The following is a 21,695-nucleotide window of genomic DNA, read 5'->3' on the forward strand; positions in this document are numbered from 1 at the left end:
TAGCTGGGTGTGGTGGCACGCACCTGTAATCCCAGCTACTTGGGAGGCTGAGGCAGGAGAATTGCTTGAACCCAGGAGGCGGAGGTTGCAGTGAGCTGAGCTTGCACCATTGCACTCCAGCCTGGGCAACAACAGCAAAACTCCATCTAAAAAAATATTATACTTAGGATTTTGAGGATGAGAACACAGAGTCACTGAGAATGGAAGAGAAGCAAAGAAAGATATTAGTTGCTCCATCTTCGTCCATGATGCGTTTCATGTCCATCCCCGAAACCTTGAGGCTTCTCATTCCCTATGGAGTGGAATCTAGGAAACTTCCAGTGGTAGAGAAAGGCTCTTTCCCGCATATATTTCTCTCTATGAGGTGGGCCCATTAGGAAAGTTTCCCCACGTGGCAGGTTACAAACAGTCTTCGGACTAAGGGGCAGTTTAAGGAAGGATTTGGGGAACTCATGGAACCAAGGGCAGGAACCCAGCTGGGTGTTTGTCAGTCCTGGGGATGTGGCCAAGAATGAAGGTGCCTTCAGCCTATCCCAACCATGTGGGATTCAGTGACAGCACATGGTTCAGTCACTATTTCCAGGACTGCGAGGAAACACTGTTGACCGCCCCCTGCACGAAGGCCTCCTGGATGCCATCTGCTCGTTTGTCACTCCTCTTGGTGCTTGGTGGCCCCGTCCCCACAGCAACAGTGGCATGGCCTTTAGGAAGATGATGTCCCTGGAGCAGAGGGGCTGGCTGATGCGGCAGGAAAGGCAAGGCCGTGGAGGGGCTGCCACACACAGCCCTAAATGCACTATTCCTCAACAACAGGGGCGTGACTTCCTGTTCTTGAAATTCAACTAATAAATGTAATATTACTTCATTAGTTAAATTTAGGAATATGTATTACTTCATTAGTTAAATTTAGGAATATGTATTACTTCATTAATTAAATTTAGGAACATGATTTAATAACCATTTGTTTCACAGTTATCCTAAATTGTTCATATTGTCACTTTAGTGAGTAAAGTGCACCAGATCAAATCTGGTGATCAGTCCATGCTCTTACAGATGAATGCAATAAGCATAAAACTTTTGGAATAATCATCAACATCTTCATTCATTTCAGTTATTCTCATTATTCCATTCTGATAAAATAATAATGTGAGGAAAGCCTATCTCAGAAAGAAAGATACCTTTATAAAAGCCCAAATATTTTCAAGGAGAAGAAACATGAAACACTCATGTAGAAAATTAAAGACTTTCTCCTTTTGATTTTACTTCAAGGAAATGTTCCTTTCAAAATGAAGGTGCGCTCCCAGGACCATGACACTGATGGGAGGTGGCCAGTGGCCCCGGCAGCCCAGCCAGCCTGAGTCAGAAGAGAGGCCCGGTGCCCGGCAGGAATGTCAGAAGGCAGCAGGGGCCGAATGCTTGCAGGAGGGGGGTGTGGTTGCCAGGTGCCAGCAGGGAGGGCTCCAGAGAGAGAGGGAAGGAGGGGAAGAGAGGCAGAGGGAAGGAAGGGAAGAGAGGCAGAGGGAAGGAAGGGAAGAGAGGCAGAGGGAAGAAGGGAGAGCAAGCACATGAGCTCTCCTTTGACGTCTGAGGCCCACTGCCATGTAAGCCATACATTCCCCTGGGTCACCACTGTCCCAAAGTAAGGAGGAGATGCATCCACCTGGCAGTAGGGAACCTGTGACCAACAGGCTACAGAGAGATTCCCATGGAAACAGAGGAGCGGGTGGTGCTACTGGATGCTGGGAGGGTCCGTGCTTCAAGGGTGCTGATGAAAGGGCTGGCCCACTGCATTCCAACAGCCTTGTGCAGACACCATGGTGTCAGGTAAGACCACGGCCACTGCAGTGCCTAACACAGCCAAGAAGTGTGCAGATGCATCTGCACCAGAAACAAAGAGAACCCAATCCTTGTCCACGACAGCATGGTGTAATTGAAGGGAAATGTTTAGATTTTCCACACACCAACTAGTAAACATGGACAGGAAGTCTGTAGGGTACTGGGTACAGGGCTACATATCCTATTTATAACAAAAAGCAACTAATAAGAAAACAACAGAGTGCTTACGGGAGCCAGCTTTAGATCCTGCAGGATATCATCGAAATAATGGAACTCCGTGAGTTCCAGCTCCACCATCTCGTTCTTCAGCTCCAGGATGCGGCCCATCACCCCGTCCAGGACTTTCCTGATCAGTATTCGTTTCTGGGGATGGACGATCTGGTCGTAGACATTCTCCAGGTTTCTAAAGATCTGCACATACTTTATGTAGAATGTGGCCAACGTTTGAAAGATGAAAACCTGATTTCTTTGTGGTTCAACCATCTTCTGAGGTTCTTTATCGAGTAAAGCACCGAGGGCTTCTTGGGTCTGATGCCACATCTTATTATACATTCTGGGGGAAGATAAGGAATTTAGATGACACAGTAAATAAAAATCACTTGGTAAAACATAAACATCGGGCTTTTGGTATTGCAAAATATAACACAGAATCAAGTGTGAGCTAAGAATATCGTTATGTAGTAGAAAGGCTTGTTAGACAATTTATATCCTGTTCTGATGTCCTTGTGATTTCTGAATATGTACCAACACTATTATCATCAAATAAATAGTTTTAAAAGCATTTTGTCTAAATGATATGAAGTTTTTCCTCACTTCGCCCATAACACCACTATTATTATACACATTTAAAAGAGGACAGAGTTGATATCCAGAATAGTTAACTGATTTGTCCACGTACACAGCTGGTGAAGTATCCATTGGAACAACCACTTTGGAAAGTAATGCAGCATTTTCTTACGAAGTTGAATGTGTGCATATCCTATGAATGAATAACTATACCCTAGAGAAACTTGTAAATATGCATCAAGAATGATCACTTGCATTTTTTAAATAATAGTAAAAACCTGGAGATAACACAAATGTCCACCAATAAGACAGTGGATAAATACATTGTAGTAAATTCACCAATGGACTATCACACAGCAGTGAAAAACGAATGAAGTACAGCAAAAGGCAACCACTAAGAATCTTAGAACCATAATGTACAGTGTAAGAAATGAGGTGTAGGCCGGGCGTGGTGGCTCACGCCTGTAATCCCAGCACTTTGGGAGGTCAAGGCGGGTGGATCATGAGGTCAGGAGATTGAGACCATACTGGCCACCCTGTCTCTACTAAAATACAAAAAAATATTAGCCAGGCGTAGTGGCGCCCGCCTGTAGTCCCAGTTACTTGGGAGGCTGAGGCAGGGGAATCACTTGAACCTGGGAGGTGGAGTTTGCAGTGAGCCGAAATCATACTGCTGCACTCCAGCCTGGTGAAAGAGCGAGACTCTGTCTTAAGAAAAAAAAAAAAGAGAGAGAGAGAGAAGCGAGGTGAGGTGCAGACTGTGGCCTGGGAGGCTGAGCTCTATGGAATGCACCAGCTGGGCTCTCTGCCCTCATTCCAGTGAGTTGAGTTAGTGGATTGAACAGAGAGGAAGCCAGAGAGCAGACGAGTATGACCCTCTTGTCCACACCCTGGCGAGGCAACAAAGGCTGGGTGTGCCCTTCCACCAAAGCCTTGGGGTGGTGGTGGCTCTGTTGTGGCTGGCTGGCCCCAGAATACTGCCCCATCCCTTACCAGTTTCCCTAGACTATGTCCACCTCTTTGTTACTGGTCTCTTTATTAGGCCCTCATGAGTGTCCCCACTTTTCCTACCAGGGCCAATACATTCATGGTAGAGATTCCCACCTTCCCTTACCAAATTTCAGGTGATTTTTTGATTCTGCTTTTATGTTCAAGAACCAGGACTGAAAAGTGAACTGGAAAGTCAGTGTATCTGGGAAGGAGCTTCACTGTAGAAAGTGGGTGTGGAGAGCCCTGATGACTGATGAAGGAGAAACCCAAAAATGTCAGTATCTTTCTGTAGGTCTTTCCCTATGCTAACGGGGGTGGGGGGGGCAGCCCTAATCCCCTGAAGGAGAAGCAAGTCGATCAAGGGGGCTCACCTCTTCTTTACTGTCAGCCAAGCCACTCATTCCCACGCTTACCTGTGCCTGGCATCCTGAGTCCAGGTTGGCTGCATGTGCCAACTTCTGCCTGGTTGGCTAGTGGCTTGGCCACCTGCTCTCTGGGGTGTACAAGTGATTGGCAGCCTAAATGTGGCCTATACAGATGTGCAAGCAGTCCTCCAATTTCAGCCCCATCCCAGAAGAACCATGCCCCCCATCTGTCTTCCCAGGGAAACAGCTGGCTTTTGATCACCCCAGCCCCATCTGCTGGCTTTCAGGTCCCACATTCTTTGCCCTTCCTCCATTCCCTTTCATCCATGCCTGCTCTCCCTTTCCCACATGTTCTTTTTTTCTTTTGAGACAGAGTCTCAATCTGTCACCCAGCCCTGAGTGCAGTGGTACAATCTTGGCTCACTGCAACCTCTGCCTCCCGGGTTCAAGCAATTCTCCTGCCTCAGTCTCCTGAGTAGCTGGGACTACAGGCGTGTGCCACCACATCAGGCTAATTTTTGTATTTTTAGTAGAGATGGGGTTTCGCCACACTGGCCAGGCTGGTCTTGAACTCCTGACCTCAAGTGACCCACCTGCCCTGGCCTCCCAAAGTGTTGGGATTACAGACGTGAGCCACTGTGCCTGGCCTCCTGCACTTTCTTGGTATCTCTTGTCAAATGTTTTCTTTGTCCTTGTGAGTTCATAGCTTTAAAATCCTTTATTGCCATTTTGGAGGCAATTCAGGAGGAAGAGGAGATAAGTACCCATGGTTAGCCACCCTGTTTGACTGGGAATCTCTCTTCTACATTCCTAAGGTCATTATTAAATATCCCCTCCAGGTACCCTCTGCCCCAGGCTCACCATCTGCCATTTCTCAAACATGCTCCATTCTTCCCTAAACACTAAGCATCATTTACTGAAGCACTGATTATACGTGCTTTTCCCACCTTTCTGGCCAAAAAGTAAAAGCATATCTTGATGTCTGCAAGATTTTGGGGTTCAGATGATGATGATGATGATGATGATGATGATAATGATGATGATGATAATGATGATGACGATGGCGATGGTAATAGCTTACATTTATATACTGTGAGTCACTGTCTTAAGTGGTTTCCATGTAATAACTCATGTAATCCTCACAACAACCCTATGAGGTAGGCATAATTATTAGCCCAGTTTACATATGAGAAAACTGAGGCAAAGAGAAGTTACTGCCCAAAGTCACACAGTTTGAATGCAGGATATACATGTAGGCAGTCCGGCTCCAGAGTTCACTCTCTAAACCACTTCATCGCTTCCCATTTGTCAGGGAGAAAGTAGATGAGGAAGGAGGGGTCCTGTGACACAGAGGTAGTTACATCACAAGCAAACAGACTGAGCATAAAAACCAAAACTCTTCCCCCCAACACCCCACTGAGTCAGGACACTGAATTCTGCCTTTAGAATCCCATCCCCAGCATGTTCGAATGCCAGATTTCTCAAAACTCAGCAATATTTAAAATACTGCTAGTGAAAGGGCACTCTTCCAGACCAGCTTATTATAAGAAAGAAGGTTATTATCAGAAAATTAGAATTCCACTTGGCACAGTGTATTAGTCCATTCTCTCACTGCTATACAGAAATACCTGAGACTGGGTAATTTATTTATTTAGAGATGGAGTTTCGCTCTTGTTGCCCAGGCTGGAGTGCAATGGCGTGATCTCAGCTCATTGCAACCTTCGCCTCCCAGGCTCAAGTGATTCTCCTGCCTCAGCCTCCCGAGTAGCTGGGCAGGCATGCACCACCACGCCCAGCTAATTTTGTATTTTTAGTAGAGACAGGGTTTCTCCATGTTGGTCAGGCTGGTCTTGAACTCCCGACCTCAGGTGATCTGCCCACCTCGGCCTCCCAAAGTGCTGGGATTACAGGCGTGAGCCACCATGCCCAGCGAGACTGGGTAATTTATAAAGAAAAGAGGTTTAATTGGCTCACAGTTCCATAGGCTGTCCAGGAAGCATGGCAGCATCTGTGTCTGGGGTGGCCTCGGGGAGCTTTTACTCACGGTGGAGGCAAAGTGGGAGCAGGCATCTCACACGGCAGGAGCAGGAGCAAGAGGAAGGCGGGGAGGTGCCACACACTTTTAAACAAGCAGTTATCCTGATAACTCACTATCACGAGAATGGCACAAAAGGGGAAATCCACTCCCATGATCCAATCACCTCCCCCCAGACCCCGCCTCCAGCATTGGGGATGACAATTTGACAGGAGAGTTGGGTGGGGACACAAATCCAAACCATATCACACAGAACACACATTGACTCCTGGCAGAATTAGTGACTCATAAACAAGTACATTGACCAGGAACAACAACAACAAAAGCAAAACCTCATGCCAGTTCAAAGCTCCTGAGACCCTCTGACATTCTGCTTGCTCCACCTCAAACAGACAAGCAGGAGGGGCTGGAAGAAGCAAAGATGACAGATGATCAAGGAAATGGTTTGGCTGTGGACAATGATCAAGACCCACAGTTCAGCACGGTGTGAGTTTTCCAAGTCCAGACTTCCAGGACCCGAGAAGGGACAGTAAACCCAAGGCACTCACTGGCCTGAGTGAAGACACGGGCTGAACATACTAACGGGTGTGACAACTGTTGGCATAAAACATAGAGCAATGCTCAAGTTGCTTTGTGGACTTAATAGGGTTTGGGGCCCAAACCTGCCAGGACAACATTCAAGAGGAAAATTACAGGCTAATTTTGTTTAGAACTCAGATCTGAAATTCCACTTAAAAAACAGAGCACAGCTCCAGATCAAAAGAATTGTTGCTCTAACCCAGGAGGGGTGATTGCGGGAGTGCTTTTCAGTTCAGCACAGAGGAAAGCATAACTCCAGACAGCAGCGGACCAGTAAAAACCCCAGCTTGTTTCATAGATACCAAGAAGATGCTCAGTAAATTGTAACTTGCAACACAGGCCGGATTAAAAATGCCATCCCCACACACCAGGAAAAAAAGAATGACGACTTCTTCAAAGTGCCAAAAACCAGTGACCCAATGGACCTTCAGTGGAGAAACGCTAGAAATATGCCCTCAAAATTAGCAGTAAAAAAGGACAAGGGAGATACGTAAGTAATATAAACCATTTTTTAAAACACCATTGCTTACAAATGGCATGATTGCAAAATCCAAGGAAATCAGTAACAAAAATACATCAACTAGTATGGCAAAGGACGGGCGTGGTGGCTCACGGCTGTAATGCCAGCACTGGGTGGCTGAAGTGGGTGGATCACTTGAGGTCAGGAGTTCTAGACCAGCCTGGCCAACATGATAAAAACCCATCTCTACTAAAAATACAAAAAGTAGCCAGGCATGGTGGCAGTCGCCTATAATCCCAGCTACTTGGGAGGCTGAAGAATTGAGACAGGAGAATTGCTTGAACCCGGAGGCAGAGGTTGCAGTGAGCCAAGATCTCACCACTGCACTCAAGCCAAAAAAAAAAAATTACAGCAAAATTGCAATACTTTAATGCAGAGAAAAAAATGAAAGAAGAAACCCATTCACAGCACCAATAAAGAACATTAAATATTTAAGAATTCACATGGTGGGAGCCACATGAAATCTAGCTAAAGGAAATTCTAGAATGCTGTGTACAGATCAGCACAAGCAGAAGGCACTATCTGCTCCTGTCCAAAGAGGCAAACCCTGTCTCTACCAAAAACACAAAAATTAGCCGGGTATGGTGGCGTGCACTTGTAATCCCAGCTACTCGGGACGCTGAGACAGGAGCGGGTATGGTGGCGTGCACCTGTAATCCCAGCTACTCGGGACGCTGAGACAGGAGACTCACTTGAACCCGGGAGGCGGAGGTGCAGTGAGCCAAGACTGCACCACTGCACTCCAGCCTGGGCAAGAGTGCGAGACTCCATCTCAAAAAAAGAAAAGAAAGGCTATAAAGACAGAAGACTCCTGAGACATACATACAGATTTAATATGGCCAAGAATTCAGTAACAATAGACTAAGGACTATAAATAAGTCTAGTAATAATTTTTAAATATGGGAGCGGAACAGGCAGTAAAAGTTAAATGGCATCTTATACTTCCAACATTGGCCACACCAACAAGCATTAAGTTTGTACAATACCCTAAACAGGCTGCCTCCGTGAAGTTCAGGTGGGGTGACCTGAACTCCACAAAGATGCAAAGTCAACAATAGCAAGAGATCTTGGGTTGAAGAGGCTCCTGCTTCCACCAGGGGAAACCACAGCCGACCTGATGGGGCAGAGCACAGTCAGACTTTCTGGATGTCTGGACCTGCTGTGGGCTCCCACCCAAGGGAGCCCAGTCGCTCAGGGTCAGAGCCCTCACTGGCTTCAGTCAGGTCAGAGAAGCAGGACTTTTCCAGGGCCTCACAGAGCTGACCCATAACTGGAATTTTTGGCCAAAGACAGTCCTGGTAGCTTCAGCCTTCTGGGTCCTGCAATTTCTTTCTTCCCCATCTACAGTCTGTCTGGGGATCCCTGTCTGGAGAGACCAGGCAAAGATTCCTGGCTGACAGGAAAATGTTTGGCAGCTTTGAAAGCACACGGATCCCTGCCTCATTACCTGTTTTCCTCAGTGCTGAGACATGGCGTCATCTCTTTCCACCAGACCCTCTTCCCTGGAAACTGCTTCTGGCTTCCTGCTCCCCAGCTGTCCCGATGCCTCTCCATGGGACCACACCCCCTCACGCGTCGGACCGCCAGCGACCTGGACACCATGCCTCGGCCACACCATCCTGGGGAGCCCCCACCTTGCGCTCAGTCCATCTGGCCTTGCACCCCACCTCCTCGCCCTGCAGCTTCAGCCTCCTTCTGCCTGAGCCCAGTCATGAAGGTCAAATGAGACAAGAGAGGCAGCAAGATGATTTTTCATAAGAGCATTGGTGAGATAATTCACACAGCATAGAATTCACTCTTTTCAAGTGTACAATTCAGTGGTTTTTAGCATACAGTTGTGCAACCACTACCATTATCTAACTCCAGAACATTTTCATCACTGGGAAAGAAACTCACACCCGTGAAGCAGTCACTCCCCATTCCCCATTCCTCCCCGCCTTTGGCAACCACTAACCTAATTTCCAGCTCTATTTGCCTATTCTGTACATTTCACAGAAGTGGAATCACACAAGAGGAGGCTTCAGTGCTGAGCTCCTTTCCCTCGGTGCGGTGTCCTCAAAGTTCATCCACACTGTCGCCTACTTCGTACTTCATTTCTTTTCATTGCCAAGTTTCCTTTGTACGGATACACTATATTCTGTTTATCCATTTGTCAACCCATGGACACCTGAGTCGTCTCCACCTTTTTTGCTGCTCTGAATAACGCTGCTAGAAGCATTCCTGCATGAGTTTCTGCGTGGACATATGTCTTTATTTTCCCCGGATATGGCAAGGTGGTTTTCAAAGGTAAAAGCGCTCTACATTTAAAATAGAAACCAGTGTCCTGAGCAGCTCATCCCTGGAGGTCACTCAACCTCTTTGTGCTTACGCCTCCTCCACTGGCAAACCTGGATGATGAGACCAACTCTGGACACCTCCAGGGACTACTGTGGGATGGTGATATGGTGTGGCCGTGTCCCCACCCAAATCTCATCTTAAATTGTAGTTCCCATAATCCCCACGTGTTGTAAGAGGGACCCAGTGGGAGGTAATTGAATTACGGGGACAGCTACCTCCATGCTGTTCTCATGATAGTGAGTTCTCACAAGATCTGATGGTTTTATCAGGTGCTTTTCCCCCCGCTTTGCTCTGCACTTCTCCTTGCTGCTGCCATGTGAAGGGCATGTTTGACTTCACCTTCCATCATGACTGTAAGTTTCCTAAGGACTTCGCAGTCCTGCAGAACTGCTAGTCAATTAAACCTCTTTCCTCTGTTCCAGTGTGAGAACAGACTAATACAGGTGGAATAACAGGTGTGAAAGTGTTCCGGGAATTTTAAATGCACCTTGCAAACAGAAGGTAGTATTTTATCCATAAGACTACTTAACAGTTTTTAAAAGTATATGATTGGTTTCAGAGTTGAGCATATGACTTAAGAGATATGACAGACTTTGAAGTCAGGAGGATTATGGATGGAGAAGACTGAATATAACAGTTAAAAAGACCAGACTGTTAATTCTACAGCTTGGCAGTTTTCCTATAACGGAGTGGGTTGGGGAGGGAAACACTTGCATATTCAGACATACTATGCACGTCCACGGGAAATCAAAATATTGCAAAATGGGAATTCTTTCCACGTAATTTTGCACATGATAAAACCTTCTGAATCTTCCAATCTTAACTAGTTTGCTATCTTCTTCCCTGAATACTCCCCCTGTCTTCTTGCTCTATGGAAGGCCTGGCTCTGCTCGGAAGCCCTCTCAGTAGAGGCTCCTGTTCCCCCCCAGAGCCCTCTGTCTCTGGCTGTGGGGCTGGGTCAAGGGGACCCCTTCTTTTCACTGCACCTCCAGATATCTGCATTCCCTCCTCCCAACACTCCCTGGCTTTGAATCCCACTTCATCTGATGCTGTCACCACTGCCCCTCAGTCACCATCATCTTCCATCTACCATGATCATTCCAGGCCACCTCCAGGGCACCTACCTACTGAATAGCATCTTGACGCTGCCTTCCCACCTGTTCCATTGCTAAGTGCTGAGTTCCTCTACCTAAGGCCAGTACCCCCTGGATCCCATGTCCTCTCACTACCAACGATGTCACCCACTTCTCCCTCCTCTTCATATATCATTCTGGGCCATTCCCTTCCACACACAAACATTCTATTGTTTTCTGTCTTGGAGCCATGTGCTCTGCCTCTAGCTGCCAACACATTTCCTTTCCTTTGCAGCAAAACTCCTTTAAAGAGTTAGCTATGTTCACTGTCTACAGTTTCTCTCCCTCCTATATTCACTTGAGTAAGTCTTTCTATCCCATCACACCACTGAATCAGCTCCTGTCAAGGTCACTGCTGAACTCCACACTGCCAAATCAACAGTCAGTTCTCAGTTCTACCCCAACTTGTCTCAGGAGCACTTGACGGAGGAGAAAGAAGTTACTTCTCCTGGAAACACTATTACTTCTTTCATTTGCTTCTTCCTCACGGATCATGTCTTTGATCCCTTTGCTGGGTATCCTCTTCTCCCTGCCTTACTGTGGATGATCCCAGGCTGGGATAATAATAAACCTCTTCTTTATTAATATTCATTCTATGTCTCACAAAGACCATCACAGGCTGACAGCGAGCAAGTTTATATTTCAGACGTGGGTCTTGCTCCTGAACCCAAGATCTGAATATTTTAACTGGCTATTTCATCTCCATGTCATGTCCAATGGGCACTTCCAACTCAATAGGTCTTAAACAGAACTCTTGATCTTCCCCACTCCCAAACCCTGGCAAGCCTTTAACCTCTCCGCTCTTACTTCCTTGCCTAGAAAAATAGGGAGTGTAACAGCAACAGTGCAGGCTGGAGCTACAGTGCCTGCCTTGGCACTGTTTACTTGCTGTGTGAGCTACTTCACCTCTTCATACCCAAGTTCCCTCATTTGTAAAATGGAAATAACAGTATCAACAGCCCATACATTACAGGGTTGCTGTGAAGCAGTTAGAACAGTGTCCACAGGGTCAGCCCTGTACTACCTGTTTGAAATTATTCTTATGAAGACCAAATGAGGTACCTTTGTGCAAGTGCTGTGTAAACGACACAGTGCTAGGCACACACTCCTTTCAGTATCACTGCCACTCGAGGTGGTGAAAAGCAAATGACAATAACGCTTTCCCAAGATCTTTCTAGACTTAAATTTCAGGACCTAGGTGTTTTCACAAAGCAACGTATTTACTACTGTGAAAGATTAACAAAAAAAACCCCAGACAAAATGGCTTATCAGCAATAGCCCCTAAGGGCTTGGCGGGTATAGGGAAGACCGGGAGCTCATCCCCATGGGGTGGTGGGATGCGTGGGGGAGGGGGAGATCTACGCGTATGATCTTCCTTGCTCACAAGAAGCAGATACTCTATCCCGAGGCATATATGAATTTCCTAAAAGGAAAAAAAGTGGGAGAGAGGAGGGAAGTTGAGAGGCGAGGGGAGGAGAAAAGAAAAGAAAAAAGAAAATAAGAGAAGCAGAAAGCAAGCCACCTTCTGGCTTGGGGAAGCCCACCCCATAGCTGTGGCTGGGAGCCCATCACTTACGTGTTCGACATTGCTGGCTACTTTCCCTCTTTTCCTCGCCCTCCGGGAAGCTCTTCCGTTGCTCTCTGAAGGACGGTGGCAGCAGGGGTCAGGGCACTACCAGGAGCTACAGAGGACTGGGAGAGGGTCTTCTAGAGGGAGAAACCAGGACTGCGATAATCTCTCGCTTCGGGCAGGAAAAGGTGAGACCGGGTTTGCGTCGCAGGCACGGAGCGCGCAGGCGCAGAGAGGGTGCTTCGCTCCTTCCCGTCGGGACCCAGAGACTCGCGAACCTCACTTCGGCCACTCAGGTGGGCGCGACGCGGCCCTAGCAACGGGAACGCCGCGCCTGCGCATTGCCTTCCGCCTGTCCCCTGCGCCCTCCGCGCCTGCGCCACCGCCTCCTGTTGCTGCAGGAACCGCGAGGGAGGCCTGGGTGGGCGCAGCGGCGGTAGCCTGTCGGAGTTCCAACCATCCGTCGCGGGGCCGGGCAGCCTGGCGAGCCTGCTCCGGGCCCCAGTCCCTGGCCCGTGGTCCTCCAGGCCGTCTTCCCGCTTTCCTGCTGGCCCCATTTTCATCCACCGTCAGCTCTGCGGCCTTGGGCAAGGCCCTTAATGATGGTGGTCTTCAGTTTTTCCATCTGTAAAGTGGATATAACAGTCGTTCGTTCAGAACTTTACTGGGCACCTATTCTGGGCCAAGTGCAGACTTAGATTCTGGGGACTCAAGACTTACGCAGACGCCCCCTTCGGAGACTTAATGAGTATGAACCAAGGCGCGGGTGCGTTGTCAATGTAAAATGCAGTGTGGATGTTATCAACAGTTATCCGTAAGTTGGTATTGAGTGTTGGCTTTCATTGCTCTTCTTTCTTCGCCTTTAGTAACTGTTGAGGTTTATTTGCACATTTTAGGCTCTGCAGTTCCTATTGGAACACCAGGTTTAATGCTGTCAAAGGCGTGGAGCGGACATCCAGGTAAAAAATGATAATCAGGATCAAAAACCTCTCCCCCACCATTATTAATGAAATGCACGAAAGCGTAGTAAAAGCCAGCCCTCTGCACCCCCTTAAAATAATGGAGCAAATTATTTCTCAGACGAGAAATTAAGTACAACCTGTACCGTAAACTTTAAAAGCTCTTTGAAATAGCTGCGTGCAGTGGAGAATGGTGTTCAGCCTCATCTCCACTCTCCCAAAGCCCTTCGGGGGAAGAGACCAAGTAGACACAACACCAAGAATCTCATTAATGCTTTTTGATACAAAGAAGACACAAACTGAAAAGAAGGGAGATGAAAGGGTGAGCAGAACGAGCAAACGCCTGGGGAAATCCTACCAGATAAAACCATCCTGAGTGGAGGTTAATCCCTGCCACCCCCAGGACCTGAGCAAGGACAGGAGAAATCGCCAGGGTTTGCCATTTTCTAGGTTCCTACATTGAATTGAGGCAAAGATTCAAAGTCAGAGGGCATTTTGTCACAGGAATAGGGCACACTCGTGACAAGAGTGGGAGGATGGTGGCAAAGGAGCTTATCAAAATCTCACAAGAGAGCAGAGCCCGGAAGTTGTGTGGATTCAGGGGAGCGGCCCTTATCCTCAGTGTGTACTCAGGCTCCAGAAAAGCAGAGAGAAGTGCAGTATCTCAGCTCTGGAACTCAGATACAGTGAAAAGACAGTCAAAGAGGATTCGCCCACATTATGTTTGAACAAATAGAACATTTTCAAAGAGCAACACGTGTTAAGTAGGAATAAGATAGAAAGAAGCAGCATATCCACTATCTAAAACCAAGACTTTCATAAAAGTAGAAGAAAGGATTATAACATAGGCCAGGCAAGTGAAAGAAAGAAAGTATGGAGAAAATGTAACCAAATAAATAAAAGCAGAAAAATCTTGGTTTTGTTTGTTTAGTTTAGTTTTTTTTTTTTTTTGAGACGGAGTCTCCTTCTGTTACCCAGGCTGGAGTGCAGTGTGTGATCTCAGCTCACGGCAAACTCTACCTCCCGGGTTCAATCTATTCTCCTGCCTCAGCCTCCCGAGTAGCTGGGATTACGGGTGCCCATCGCCACGCCTAGCTAATTTTTGTATTTTTAGTAGAGACGGTTTCCCCATGTTGGCCAGGCTGGTCTCGAACTCCTGACCTCAGGAGATCTGCCCGCCTCGGCCTCCCAAAGTTCTGGGATTACAGATGTGAGCCACCGCGCCCTGCCAAAGCAGGAAAATCTTTACACGTGTTCCATGTTATAGAATAAGCTAATAAGAACATTAAGGTAATACAATAAGAACTGGGAGAAAATATAAAACAACAGAAAGAAAAAGGAAAGAAGATTACACAGCTAAGGAAACCAAAAGAAAAACAGAAGTAGTCCAATACAGAAAATAGGTTAGAAAAACCAAGAAATAGACCAGGCACAATTCAGCTGAATTACTGACTTAGAGAGAAAACCTGACTCACCTAACAGTAAATGTAGAGAGGAAAGAGTGAGAGACACTTGAGCAATTTACAAAAAGGGTTAGTTGATATTCCTGAAAGAAAGACCTTCAACATTAGACTATTTTCAGAGATACAAGAAATGTTTTTGAAATAAAAGAATTAAATCTGTAGATCAGAAATTCTCACTGTGTTCCAGGGGAAACTAATATACAACACCCAGCATCAGGAGATGTCCTGGATACATTATTGAACTTCAAAGAGAAATGGCAGGAGAAATCTGGCTAGCCTCAGATCTCAATGTCAGATGAAAATGAAGCAATATTTACAAAGTTCTTGGGAAAAAGTGTGACCCAAGCATATTTCTACTCATTCAAGTTAATAGTCCCAATATGAAAGCCCTCAGGAGATACAGCACTCATGTACAGATTGATGTGTTAACAAATGCAAATAACAGAAACCCAGTGAGCACTGGCTTAAACAATAAGATTTTAAATCTCCCTTAACACCAAGAATAGAGGTGATGGCTCATGATCTCAGTGGCTCAGTGACATCATCAAGGATCAGTCTTCAATGATCTTTCCATCTTTTGGAGCTGTTATAGTAACCATACGAAATGACTTTCTTTGTGGTCATAAAATGCCTGTCGCAGCTCTAGGTCTTATATCCTCACACTGTGACATCCCAAGATAGAAAAAGAACCAGCAGGGAAATATGATACACATTGCCCTTTTAGAGTAATGAGGATTTACCTGCATTAAGAGGTAGAGAGGTAGATGAAAGAATCCAATCAGAACTCTGTCAGCACAGAAGAAGGCAGGATTGGCTGTATGTAGGCACCATTCAATATGAGCCACCCATGAACTCTTCTAGCAAATAAATTACTTGATGATGAAATACAAGCAAAAGATACAAATTAGGTGAAAAGGGTTAGCATAATACTCAATATGAGAAGACAGTAGAACAAGGTCCCTCAATTCTGCAAGAGAACAAATATAGTTTCTCTGTGATTATACCCTATGAGCTTTGCCAATTGCTGCACTTGTTGACCTCTTGTTCTCTGCCAGAAAGTATTGAGGACGTGACATAAATCATTTATTAAATCTCATTAACTTTGTGAGACAGGTAATATTTTCATCCCCCCCCCCACCTTTTTTTTTTTTTTTTTTTTTTTTGAGATGGAGTTTTGCTCTTGTTGCCCAGGCTGGAGTGCAGTGGTGCAATCTTAGCTCACTGCAACCTCCACTTCCCGGGTTCAAGTGATTCTCCTGCCTCAGCCTCCTGAGTAGCTGGGATCACAGGTACCCACCACCACACATAGCTAAAAAAAATGGGTTTTCTGTGAGACAAATGTTACTAAAAACTGGTTCTCATAACAGCCCATCCTTTAGGAAAAATCATTGCTACCTAGGTACATGGATACAGTAGAAAAGGTTACTTTATCCTCAGCATTTAATAATTCATACAGCCTCAGATCCAGACTGCCAGGTCTCTGGGGAAATCAGTCTTCTCAGCCTTCTTGGTACATGTGACATTTGGGCAAATATTTATTGATGCTTGTTCTGTGAAAAACACAATACTCAACACCATGCAATAGAAAAAAGTTGGCTCTGATAGGAAGAATTCTGCTTGCAGGAGTGGAGGAGAGGAGAGGGGATCATTCAGGAGAACACAGGCTTCATCATCACATGTGCATTTTCTTGTGGGATAATAGGCTGGGAAGGGCTGTTCCAGGTTGGTCGTCAGATCTGCTTCCTTCAGGTGCGTCCGGTCCCCAGTACCCTGCCACCTCCTGAGCATCCCTTCTCTGCCAACACACTTGCAGTGAGAGGGACGCCTGACGCTCTAGGAAGCCCATTCTGGTTTCGGAAAACTCTCACCATTGCTCATTGGTTTTACATTGACGCTCCAGGGAGAAACAGAACAATCCAATCCCTTTTTTTTTTTTTTTTTTTTTTTTTTTTTTTTTTTTTTTTTTTTTTTTTTGAGATGGAGTCTCGCTCTTCTTGCCCAGGCTGGAGTGCAATGGTGCAATCTTGGCTCACCACGACCTCCGCCTGCTGAGTTCAAGCGATTCTCCTGCCTCAGCCTCCCGAGTAGACAGGATTGCAGGCATATGCCACCACGCCTGGCTAATTTTTTGGTATTTTTAGTAGAGATGGGGTTTCTCCATGTTTGTCAGGCTGGTCTCAACTCCCAACCTCAGGTGATCCACCCGCCTTGGCCTCCCAAAGTGCTGGGATTACAGGCATGAGCCACCGTGTCTGGCCTCCAATCCCTCTTTTTTGGGAGCAGTCTTTGAAAAGTTTAAGACCATGTCCACCTGTCCACCTGCACACCCCACCCCTCATCAAAGTCCTCTTGGTTACAGGGTAAGTGCCCTCAGCTTCTTCTGCATTACAAGATTTTTAAGTTCTCCTTCTCTCTGTAATGCTGTTAACACAACTTAGCATGCTTCAGCATAAACCAATGAAACAAAAGCTTCTAGTGGGAGGTGGTAGGCATTTCATCAAGTAGCAAAAGGGGCCTTTCCTTGAGTCTCCACACCTTAGATCCATTGTAGGGCGGCCACGCCACACTGTTAACTCATGACGCCCATAGTCCGCTAACCCCACAAATCTGCCTACAGTGTCTACTGTTGAATGTCTCCTCTGTTTTTCAGTGTGTTCACCATCCTATCCAGTTCCATGTCACCCCTCAAATGATCCATGCCATTGATAAACATGTTCTCTATGACAAAGCTGGGAACCCCATAGCACAGCACCAGAAATGAGCTCAAGTTAGCATCAAACCACAAGTTCTAAACCTGCCAGCCATGCTATCATCATGGCTTGTATTTCTCCTTGCCCTCAACAATTCCATGTGGTAAGGATTGTCAAATGCACAGTAATATGCAGCTATATCCTATCTAAAGCATTGCCTTATGTACTATGTTAGTAACTATAGAAATTTACAAGTAGGCTGATCTGGCATGCTTTGTTTTTGGAAATCCAAGATGATAATACTTGTTACCTTTGCTTCCTTTTCTAAAAACTCACAAATCATTTTAATGGTCTGAGTATTTCCTGTGATCACATGAAGTTCACTGGGCCAGAACCTGACCTATTTAAGTGAATGAGTCATCAGTCACTCAGAACCGCACAATTCTCTCTTGTAGTTTTTTTCATTATGCCATGACAATTCAGTCAAACCAGGGAACTTGTTTCTTTACTAGGCCTGAACCAGGGTTAGTGTCCCAAAGCAACTCATCTGTCTACACCTCGGCCTAAGACAACACAGGCTGCAACAGGAAGCAGGGCCTTTTCCTGCCACACGGTGGCAGGCCAGCCACTAACCAGTCAAAGTGAGGACCACGCAATGCTTCCTGCTCCCACCTTCTCACCGAAGGACCCAGCCTCCTTCCTAACCTCCTTCGCTAACACCCCTCCCATTTCCCTCAGTAACGGTAAGACTAAAGCATGACAAGATAGGAGTACACTGTACCAAAAAACGAGGCTATAAATAGCAAGCACAGCAGACTGAGACCTTGCCCAGGAAGGCTCCTGGCAGCTTGGGGGACAGCACTGGCCATGGAACTGACCATTAACATCCACCAAGGAGAAGCTCCTTCCTTGAAGGACCAGAGCAGGTCCTGGCATTCCAGGGAGGACCAGAGCTCTGCTCCACCCACCCTGGTCTCTCTGTCCTACTCAATCCCATTCCAGGGTCCCATCCTGCCAAGCCTGAGTGATAATAAGCTTCTTTTCTCTTCTTACATGAGAACCCTAAGCTTACTTGTTTAGTAACCACTCTCTGTACCTTGCTAGGCATCTGAGGGCCAAATCATTATTCTGATTAACTTTTCCAATAATTTCCTCTAAATTGGTCACTATTTCTTCCACAGTTACTATGTTTTTGTCCTGAACAATTGATGTTTTATTTTATGTCAAATGTACATGTCTTTATACAGCCTCATAATCAGACTGCCAGGTATCTGGGAAAATGTTTTTTTCTCATTGTTCTCAATATGTATGAATTCAGTTAGGCAAATATTATGGACACTCATTCTATGCCAAGCACAATACTCAATGTGGTGTAATAGAAAAAGAAACCTTTGCTAGGAATTCAGCCTTCAGGGAGTAGAGTAGAAGAGATAAAGGTAGGAGGTGATTAAATGTCACAGTGCAAAGTCTTTGGGGAGTTTAGAAGAGAGGGGCTACTTTGCCCTTCGGAAAGTGGAAGGTGTTATGCTGGTGGGATTGGAGCTAGCTACATAAAAGGTGAGTGGGGCTTTGACCTGAGGAAATGGGAGACTGTGCCAGGTGAAGGAAACAACATGGCAAAGGCAGAGCAGCAGGAAAAGTACAGGGATATGTTCGTTTGAGAGCCGGTATTTGTCTTTGACCTGGGAATAGGCTTGTCATGATGGACTCAGGTCAGATATTACATGGACTTCATAGCAGGCCGAGAAGTTTGGACTGAATTGTACGGCGACCCTCAAACTATGGAGGTTTATGTGAGCAAGATAATTGACAGGGTCATGAGGCAGGGGACCAATTCAAAGACAAGAAGTAGAGATGAGTAGATAAACAAAATGTGGTGTATACGTAAATAGAACAACAGTCAGCTGTGGAAAAGGATGAAGTTCTGACACATGCTGTAGCGTGGATGAACCCTGAAAGCATTATGCTAAGTGAAATGAAACCAAACACAAAGGAACACACTTTGTATGATTGCACTTCGTATGCAATGTCTAGAACAGGCAAATTTGTAAAGACAGAAAGTGGATTAGAGGTTAACAGGCTGGTGGAAGGAGGGAGTGGAGAGTTATTTCTTCATGTGTACAGAGTTTTCGTTTGGGGTAATGAAAAATTTTGAAATATAGTGGTGATGGTTGTACAACAACGTTGCGGATGTAGTTAATGCCACTGAATTACACACTTACAATAGCTAAAATGGCACATTGTATGTTTGAGAGAGAGAAGCATGACAAGACAGGAATACACTCTACCAAAAGATCAGGCTGTAAAAACTAAGCACAACAGACTGAGGACCTTGCCTGAGGCTCCTGGCAGCTTGGGGGGTGGCAATGGCTATGAACTGACCATTAACATTGACCAAGGAGAAGCTAACTGATGCCTAGACTGTTTTGAACGAGAAACGAAGAATAGAGGAGAAGGTATAAAATATTGAGAAAGCACAATTCATAGGATTGTAGTGTGACTCAGAGAGGGAGAATTCTGAGCTGAGCTGAGGCTTCAGTGGCAGGTGGCTCAAAGGAGCAGAGCTGGAGGTCAGGCTGGGGAAGGAATGGAGGCTGAAGAATGGAGGAGCTAGAGCGACTAAGTACAGAGGCGCCTACTGAAGCTTGGTGAAGGAGACAGGAAGGTAGCTCAAAAGTGATAACAAGCATATGGGAAGATGTTTCAGATTAGGGAGGCAGAAACTAATTTTTAGGATAAATGGAAAGAAAGAATTTGAACATGTATTCCTCTGCCAAGTGCGTGTCGTTTTTAAAACCCTGGTCTAGAAGCACTCTTCTGGGATATAATGTGCACTGGCATCTCTTTATACTCACCACCCTTCTTTCTTTCCAAGAAATCCCAATACTCTGTGTTCTCACGCCACATATAGACCCTTCCCTGAGAGTTTTGGTGGTGTGATTCAGCCTTTAAAGAATCAGCTGGAGTAACGGGCAGAGTGCTGTTTTGGTAAGTCTGGAAAAGGTTTCTGTAACACCCCAGAGAAGGCCAGGAAGGCATCACGCCTCTCTTTATTGGCCAGAGCACAGTGGGGATCACCCAGTGTCACGTTGTGTCCCTTCCTTCCCAATTACAGGTTTCCTAAAACTCTCGCAATGTGTGGATCATGCTTATGAGTCTGTAGAGCCCAGGATGCTGCTTGTTTTCATTTAATACTTTACTTAGTTTATTGATGCTCAAAAATAGGTTACAGTTTAGTTAGGCATATTATAAGCTGGTTGTTCATAAGAAAACAAAAACTGGGCATTTGATTACTGTAAAATTGTAGTCAGTTGGAGCAACTGGTCCTGATTGTTCCATTTTCTTCCTTCCTTCCTTCCTTCCTTCCTTCCTCTTTCTTTCTCTCTCCTTCCTTCCTTCCTTCTTTCTTTCTTTTCTTTTCTTTCTTTTCTTTCTTTCTCTCTCTCCTTCCTTCCTTTCTTCTTTCTCTTTCTTTCTCTTTTCTTTTCTTTCTGTTTCCCTTTTGTCTCCCAGGCTGGAGTGCAACGGCAGCATCTCAGCTCACTGCAACCTCTGCCTCCTGAGTAGCTGGGATTACAGGCACCTGCCACCATGCCTGGCTAATGTTTGTATTTTTAGTAGACACAGGGTTTCACCATATTGGCTAGTCTGGTCTCAAACTACTGACCTCAGGTGATCCATCACCTCGGCCTCTCAAAGTGCTGGGATTACAGGCGTGAGCCACTGCGCCCGGCTGATTCTTCTATTTTCTAACAGTGTGACTTGAATAAAGTCCAGTAACATTTCTGAACCCAAATCTCTCTCTCTACAAAGTGATACCCACTGTGTCACTCAAAGCATTGTGATGGGGCTCCTTGAATGGTTTTTAAGTTGCCTTTTGCTAGAAAACTGGTGTGACCTTGTGTACTTAGTAGCCAGGTGATCATTTGACTCGCAGGTTTTATATTCCAGAGATTTTGTTCACGAAGTGTTTTTCTGAAAACTCAGTGTTTGTAGCATTGTTGGAAATTTTCCTCATGTCCTCACTGAATTTGTATTGAAGGAATCGAGTCTTTGAAAGGTGGATTTACCTCCCTGTTTAATAAGTGATAAGCCTGTCGTTTGAGTTGTCCCTTAGTGTGAGTCCTGGAGTTTGAGAACAGCGACTGCTGTGATCCTACCGTGATTTGATGGGCACTTCTAGGCACAGTGAAAGGGAAGTGGAAGTTTCTGGTTGACTTTGATTCAGTTCCAACACGTTCCTCAGGTAGGCCTGCCGAACTGCAGAGAGTGAAGTCAGCGGAGATGAAAGTGAAAAGGTGTAAAGTTCACACTGAGTTTGAAGGCCTTCTCCTCTAAACTTAGATGTAAGAAACATTTTCTATGCTTCTAAGTATAAAATGTCATTCTACATAAGAGGTGTATTTTAAAATGTCAGATATTAAACTGTCTG

At 45.8% G+C, this 21,695-nt stretch overlaps 1 protein-coding gene across 13 annotated transcripts in view; it reads right to left on the minus strand.

The window, feature by feature from the left end:
• LOC105473857 (IQ motif containing with AAA domain 1) overlaps positions 1-21,695 on the minus strand; it is a 188,358-nt gene that overhangs the window by 160,723 nt on the left and 5,940 nt on the right. For 2 of the 13 annotated variants that reach the window (XM_011727985.2, XM_011727984.2), the window contains one exon: positions 2,065-2,389. In XM_011727985.2, coding sequence (XP_011726287.2) covers positions 2,065-2,388 — 324 coding nt within the window. In that variant the 5' untranslated portion in view covers position 2,389. The other 11 variants (XM_011727983.2, XM_071073635.1, XM_071073631.1 and 8 more) reach the window with 11 other exon arrangements.

The sequence above is a fragment of the Macaca nemestrina genome, chromosome 11, assembly GCF_043159975.1.
Source record: "Macaca nemestrina isolate mMacNem1 chromosome 11, mMacNem.hap1, whole genome shotgun sequence".
Classification (NCBI taxonomy): Eukaryota; Metazoa; Chordata; class Mammalia; order Primates; family Cercopithecidae; genus Macaca; species Macaca nemestrina.